The following is a 7,945-nucleotide window of genomic DNA, read 5'->3' as shown; positions in this document are numbered from 1 at the left end:
CCTGTCTCTCTGTCTGATTCAACTCCAACAGGAATAATAATGTACATCATTTTGCTCAACAAGCCCACAGTCTTCTGAAGGCCATTAAGCAGAGCCACATTACAGCACATTCACTGCTTTCTGTTCTGCTTCTGATTCCATTGAAACTCAAATCACACTAAATCTACCTTCTTGCCCTTTGTGCCGTTGTCTGAGCCCAATAATGTTTGTACCATGTTTTACGCTGCTACCATGTTGTGTTACTGCCATGTTGTCCTGCTACCATGTTGTCCTGCTACCATGTTGTGTTACTACCATGTTGTCCTGCTACCATGTTGTCCTGCTACCATGTTGTCCTGCTGCCATGTTGTCCTGCTACCATGTTGTCCTGCTACCATGTTGTCCTGCTGCCATGTTGTCCTGCTACCATGTTGTCCTGCTACCGTGTTGTCCTGCTACCGTGTTGTGCTGCTACCGTGTTGTGCTGCTACCGTGTTGTCCTGCTACCGTGTTGTCCTGCTGCCGTGTTGTCCTGCTGCCGTGTTGTGTTACTGCCGTGTTGTGTTACTGCCGTGTTGTGTTACTGCCGTGTTGTGTTACTGCCGTGTTGTGTTACTGCCATGTTGCCGTGTTGTGTTACTGCCGTGTTGTGTTACTGCCGTGTTGTGTTACTGCCGTGTTGTGTTACTGCCGTGTTGTGTTACTGCCGTGTTGCCGTGTTGTGTTACTGCCATGTTGCCGTGTTGTGTTACTGCCATGTTGTGTTACTGCCGTGTTGTGTTACTGCCGTGTTGTGTTACTGCCATGTTGTGTTACTGCCGTGTTGTGTTACTGCCGTGTTGTGTTACTGCCGTGTTGTGTTACTGCCATGTTGTGTTACTGCCATGTTGTGTTACTGCCATGTTGCCGTGTTGTATTACTGCCGTGTTGTGTTACTGCCGTGTTGTGTTACTGCCATGTTGTGTTACTGCCGTGTTGTGTTACTGCCATGTTGTGTTACTGCCATGTTGTGTTACTGCCATGTTGCCGTGTTGTGTTACTGCCATGTTGCCGTGTTGTATTACTGCCATGTTGCCGTGTTGTATTACTGCCGTGTTGTGTTACTGCCGTGTTGTGTTACTGCCGTGTTGTGTTACTGCCATGTTGCCGTGTTGTGTTACTGCCGTGTTGTGTTACTGCCGTGTTGTGTTACTGCCATGTTGCCGTGTTGTGTTACTGCCATGTTGTGTTACTGCCGTGTTGTGTTACTGCCATGTTGTGTTACTGCCATGTTGTGTTACTGCCATGTTGCCGTGTTGTGTTACTGCCATGTTGCCGTGTTGTATTACTGCCATGTTGCCGTGTTGTATTACTGCCGTGTTGTGTTACTGCCGTGTTGTGTTACTGCCGTGTTGTGTTACTGCCATGTTGCCGTGTTGTGTTACTGCCGTGTTGTGTTACTGCCGTGTTGTGTTACTGCCGTGTTGTGTTACTGCCATGTTGCCGTGTTGTGTTACTGCCATGTTGTGTTACTGCCGTGTTGTGTTGACATGTGTTGTGTTACTGCCGTGTTGTGTTACTGCCGTGTTGTGTTACTGCCGTGTTGTGTTGACATGTGTTGTGTTACTGCCATGTTGTGTTACTGCCATGTTGTGTTACTGCCATGTTGTGTTGACATGTGTTGTGTTACTGCCGTGTTGTGTTACTGCCGTGTTGTGTTACTGTGTGTTGTGTTACTGCCGTGTTGTGTTACTGCCGTGTTGTGTTACTGCCGTGTTGTGTTACTGCCGTGTTGTGTTACTGCCGTGTTGTGTTGACATGTGTTGCTACCATGCTGTGTTGACATGTGTTGCTACCATGCTGTGTTGTTGTCTTAGGTCTCTCTTGTATATCCTTCCTGTTTGGCCCTGTCCAGGGGTGTCCTCGGATGGGGCCACAGTGTCTCCTGACCCCTCCTGTCTCAGCCTCCAGTATTTATGCTGCAGTAGTTTATGTGTCGGGGGGCTAGGGTCAGTTTGTTATATCTGGAGTACTTCTCCTGTCCTATTCGGTGTCCTGTGTGAATTTAAGTATGCTCTCTCTAATTCTCTCTCTCTTTCTCTCTCTCTTTCTTGGAGGACCTGAGCCCTAGGACCATGCCTCAGGACTACCTGACATGATGACTCCTTGCTGTCCCCAGTCCACCTGGCCGTGCTGCTGCTCCAGTTTCAACTGTTCTGCCTGCTGCTATGGAACCCGGACTTGTTCACCGGACGTGCCACCTGTCCCAGACCTGCTGTTTTCAAATCTCTAGAGACAGCAGGAGTGGTAGAGATACTTTTAATGATTGGCTATGAAAAGCCAACTGACATTTACTCCTGAGGTGCTGACTTGCTGCACCCTCGACAACTACTGTGGTTATTATTATTTGACCATGCTGGTCATCTATGAACATTTGAACATCTTGGCCATGTTCTGTTGTAATCTCCACCCGGCACAGCCAGTAGAGGACTGGCCACCCCTCATATCCTGGTTCCTCTGGTCTACCCAGTACAGCCAGAAGAGGACTGGCCACCCCTCATAGCCTGGTTCCTCTCTAGGTTTCTTCCTAGGTTTTGGCCTTTCTAGGGAGTTTTTCCTAGCCACCGTGCTTCTACACCTGCATTGCTTGCTGTTTGGGGATTTAGGCTGGGTTTCTGTACAGCACTTTGAGATATCAGCTGATGTACGAAGGGCTATGTAAATCAATTTGATTTATAGAGCCAAAAAGATTGGAGAAGTGGTTTACCCAGACATCTCCATTTTGGATAGATAATTCTTCGTGTTGTTGTTTGTTTAGTGTTTTCCAATTTTCCCAGAAGTGGTTAGAATCTATGGATTCTTCAATTGCATTGAGCTGATTTCTGACGTGCTGTTCCTTCTTTTTCCGTAGTGTATTTCTGTATTGTTTTAGTGATTCACCATAGTGAAGGTGTAGACTCAGGTTTTCTGGGTCTCTTTATGGGTCTCTCCACCTCTCTCCATCTTCCTCCATCTCTCTCCATATCTCCCTTGGTCTCTCTCCGTCTCTCCCCCATCTCCCTCCATCTCCTTCCATCTCTCCCCATCTCCTGCCATCTCCCCCCCATCTCTCAACATCTCTCCATAAGTCAGAAGTAGTGCACTATATCCTTATTCCTTATGACACTCCATAGGGCCCTGGTCAGAAGTAATGCACTATATCCTTATTCCTTATGACACTCCATAGGGCCCTGGTCAGAAGTAGTGCACTATATCCTTATTCCTTATGACACTCCATAGGGCCCTGGTCAGAAGTAGTGCACTATATCCTTATTCCTTATGACACTCCATAGGGCCCTGGTCAGAAGTAGTGCACTATATCCTTATTCCTATGACACTCCATAGGGCCCTGGTCAGAAGTAGTGCACTATATCCTTATTCCTTATGACACTCCATAGGGCCCTGGTCAGAAGTAGTGCACTATATCCTTATTCCTTATGACACTCCATAGGGCCCTGGTCAGAAGTAGTGCACTATATCCTTATTCCTTATGACACTCCATAGGGCCCTGGTCAGAAGTAGTGCACTATATCCTTATTCCTTATGACACTCCATAGGACTCTGGTCAGAAGTAGTGCACTATATAGGGAATAGGGTGCCATTTGGGAGGTAAGCTATGTCACCAGTCTCACCTGTCCTTCCCGGTCTCCTTCTTGAACACCATGTCACAGTAGTTCATGCGTTCCTCTGTGGTGAGGTAGATCCTAGCCTGGGGGTACTTCTCTACAGCCTGTCTCAGCATGTTGTACACAATGCCCTTCCCATCCTTCCTCATGTTCCTCAGAGGACCCCACACCACATATACCGTGTCGTTGGCCTGGCCAAAGAAGTACTGAGGCCTCTGATAAGGAGGAGAAGAAGAAGAAGAAGAAGAAGAAGACGAAGAAGAAGGAGGAGGAGGCGAAGAAGAAGACGAAGAAGAAGAAGAAGAAGGAGGAGGAGAAGAAGAAGGAGAAGGAGGAGAAGAAGAAGGAGGAGGAGGAGGAGGAGAAGAAGAAGAAGGAGGAGGAGAAGAAGAAGTAGGAGGGAGGAGGAGGAGAAGAAGAAGGAGGAGAAGAAGAAGTAGGAGGAGGAGAAGAAGAAGAAGGAGAAGAGAAGAAGGAAGGAAGAGAAGGAGAAGAAGAAGGAGGAAGGAGAGGAGAAGAAGAAGAAGGAGGAGAAGAAGAAGGGAGGAGGAGAAGAGAAGGAGAAGAAGAAGGAGAAGAAGAAGAAGAAGGAGGAGGAGAAGAAGAAGGAGGAGGAGGAGGAGAAGAAGAAATGGGTTAGTGTTTTCATGGACCCAAAGATATTTACATTTGAGTAATTTAGCAGACATGCTTATCCAGAGCAACTTACAGGTAGATATCAAAGATCTCCGCAGAATCAGGAAGAATGAAATACACACTACAATAGTAACACTGAACACTGAATCACGACCACTCTGAGGAAGACGTCACCTCTACTCATCCTGAACAATGGATTTATACTTTATTTATTTAAAAAATATATATATTTCCCCTTTATTTAACCAGGTAGGCCAGTTGAGAACAAGTTCTCATTTACAACTGTGACCTGGCCAAGATAAAGCAAAGCAGTGTGACACAAACAACAACACAGAGTTACACATGGAATAAACAAATGTACAATCAATAATACAGTAGGAAAATCTATATACAGAATGTGGAAATGTAGTAAGATTATGGGCGTGAGGCTGAGCTAAAGGATTAGAGGGAGATTAAATAAATAGATGTTTTGCCTACATTTCTTCTGCCTCTTGCCTTTCCTTTTGGGAGTTTCTTCTCCATAAGCCCTTCTCATTAATACAGTGTCTTATGCGGCTTGGGCATCTTGAAGAGGCAAAACACTCCACTAATAAAATACTTCAAATCAGTAAGAAGAAAAAGGAGTAAATAAAAACCCACCTGTAGCAGCAGGGGCACAGAGGTGTGAGACACGACCCTGAGGGTGGTGCGGTGCCCCACGTCGTGTTCGAACCCGCGCGTCGGGGCGTTGTTCATACGCCAGATACAGGAGGAGTGGTCGATCTCCGGCCCTGCCGCCTGGCCCAACATCTGACCTGAACTGGACACCACGGAGCAGACCTCACAGTGTAGCTTCAGCGGCTGGAGGGAGGAGGAGCCGAGAGGAGAGGACTGTTATTACAGTATTAGATATGTTAACTTCGGACCCAATACATCACTGAGGCCAAGCTTCCTGCCATCCAGGACCTCTATACCAGGCGGTATCAGAGGAAGGCCCTAAACATTGTCAAAAGACTCCAGTCACCCAAGTCATAGACTGTCCCCCCCCCCCTCATCTACATATTACCTCAATGACCTCAACACCGGTGCCCCAGCACATTGACTATGTACCGGTACCCCCTGTATATAGCCTCTACATTGACTCTGTACCGGTACACCCTGTATATAGCCTCTACATTGACTCTGTACCGGTACCCCCTGTATATAGCCTCCACATTGACTCTGTACTGGTACCTCCTGTATATAGCCTCTACATTGACTCTGTACCGGTACCCCCTGTATATAGCCTCCACATTGACTCTGTACCGTAATACCCTGTATATAGCCTCCACATTGACTCTGTACTGGTACACCCTGTATATAGCCTGCACATTGACTCTGTACTGGTACACCCTGTATATAGCCTGCACATTGACTCTGTACCGGTACCCCCTGTATATAGCCTCCACATTGACTCTGTACTGGTACCCCCTGTATATAGCCTCTACATTGACTCTGTACCGTTACACCCTGTATATAGCCTCCACATTGACTCTGTACCGGTAACCCCTGTATATAGCCTCCACATTGACTCTATACCGTAACACCCTGTATATAGCCTGCACATTGACTCTGTACCGGTACCCCCTGTATATAGCCTCACATTTTGACTCTGTACCGCACACCCTGTATATAGCCTCCACATTGACTCTGTACCGGTACACTGTATATAGCCTCCACATTGACTCTGTACCGGTACCCCCTGTATATAGCCTCCACATTGACTCTGTACCGGTACCCCCTGTATATAGCCTCCACATTGACTCTGTACTGGTACCCCCTGTATATAGCCTCTACATTGACTCTGTACCGTAATACCCTGTATATAGCCTCCACATTGACTCTGTACTGGTACCCCCTGTATATAGCCTCTACATTGACTCTGTACCGGTACCCCCTGTATATAGCCTCCACATTGACTCTGTACTGGTACACCCTGTATATAGCCTGCACATTGACTCTGTACTGGTACACCCTGTATATAGCCTGCATATTGACTCTGTACCGGTACCCCCTGTATATAGCCTCCACATTGACTCTGTACCGGTACCCCCTGTATATAGCCTCCACATTGACTCTGTACCGGTACACCCTGTATATAGCCTCCACATTGACTTTGTACCGTAATACCCTGTATATAGCCTCCACATTGACTCTGTACCGTAATACCCTGTATATAGCCTCCGCATTGACTTTGTACCGTAATACCCTGTATATAGCCTCCACATTGACTCTGTACCAGTACCCCCTGTATATAGCCTCCACATTGACTCTGTACCGTAACACCCTGTATATAGCCTCCACATTGACTCTGTACCGTAATACCCTGTATATAGCCTCCACATTGACTCTGTACCGTAACACCCTGTATATAGCCTCCACATTGACTCTGTACCGTAACACCCTGTATATAGCCTCCACATTGACTCTGTACCGTAACACCCTGTATATAGCCTCCACATTGACTCTGTACCGTAATACCCTGTATATAGCCTCCACATTGACTCTGTACCGGTACACCCTTGTATATAGCCTCCACATTGACTCTGTCCCGTAACACCTGTATATAGCCTCCACATTGACTCTGTACTGGTACCCCCTGTATATAGCCTCCACATTGACTCTGTACCGGTACACCCTGTATATAGCCTCTACATTGACTCTGTACCGTAATACCCTGTATATAGCCTCCACATTGACTCTGTACCGAATGCCCTCTATAGCCTCCACATTGACTCTGTACCGTAATACCCTGTATATAGCCTCCACATTGACTCTGTACCGGAATACCCTGTATATAGCCTCCACATTGACTCTGTACCGTAATACCCTGTATATAGCCTCCACATTGACTCTGTACCAGTACCCCTGTTTATAGCCTCCACATGGACTCTGTACCGTAACACCCTGTATATAGCCTCCACATTGACTTTGTACCGTAACACCCTGTATATAGCCTCCACATTGACTTTGTACCGTAACACCCTGTATATAGCCTCCACATTGACTCTGTACTGGTACCCCCTGTATATAGCTCACATTGACTCTGTACTGGTAATACCCTGTATATAGCCTCCACATTGACTCTGTACCGCAAAACCCTGTATATAGCCTCTACATTGACTCTGTACCGTAATACCCTGTATATAGCCTCCACATTGACTCTGTACCGGTACCCCCTGTATATAGCCTCTACATTGACTCTGTACCGTAATACCCTGTATATAGCCTCCACATTGACTCTGTACCGTAATACCCTGTATATAGCCTCCACATTGACTCTGTACCGTAACACCCTGTATATAGCCTCCACATTGACTCTGTACCGTAATATAGCCTCCACCCTGTATATAGCCTCCACATTGACTCTGTACCGTAATACCCTGTATATAGCTCCACATTGACTCTGTACCGTACCCTGTATATAGCCTCCACATTGACTCTGTACCGTAACACCCTGTATAGCCTCCACATTGACTCTGTACCGTAATACCCTGTATATAGCTCCACATTGACTCTGTACCGTAATACCCTGTATATAGCCTCCACATTGACTCTGTACCGTAATACCCTGTATATAGCCTCCACATTGACTTTGTACCGTAACACCCTGTATATAGCCTCCACATTGACTTTGTACCGTAACACCCTGTATATAGCCCCCACAT

At 46.8% G+C, this 7,945-nt stretch overlaps 1 protein-coding gene across 1 annotated transcript in view; it reads right to left on the bottom strand.

Moving 5' to 3' along the window:
- st6galnac3 (ST6 (alpha-N-acetyl-neuraminyl-2,3-beta-galactosyl-1,3)-N-acetylgalactosaminide alpha-2,6-sialyltransferase 3) overlaps positions 1-5,099 on the bottom strand; it is a 194,799-nt gene extending 189,700 nt beyond the window's left edge. The window contains exons 1-2 of the mRNA XM_065013831.1: positions 4,899-5,099; positions 3,630-3,838 (exon numbers count right to left, since the gene is read on the bottom strand). Coding sequence (XP_064869903.1) covers positions 3,630-3,838; positions 4,899-5,048 — 359 coding nt within the window. The 5' untranslated portion in view covers positions 5,049-5,099. The remainder of the gene's footprint in view (positions 1-3,629; positions 3,839-4,898) is intronic.
- Positions 5,100-7,945: the final 2,846 nt, after the last annotated feature.

Source organism: Oncorhynchus nerka, linkage group LG9b (assembly GCF_034236695.1).
Source record: "Oncorhynchus nerka isolate Pitt River linkage group LG9b, Oner_Uvic_2.0, whole genome shotgun sequence".
Taxonomy (NCBI): domain Eukaryota; kingdom Metazoa; phylum Chordata; class Actinopteri; order Salmoniformes; family Salmonidae; genus Oncorhynchus; species Oncorhynchus nerka.
The sequence above is the reverse complement of the archived record's forward strand: the minus strand, read 5'-3'. Positions and strand labels throughout refer to the sequence as shown.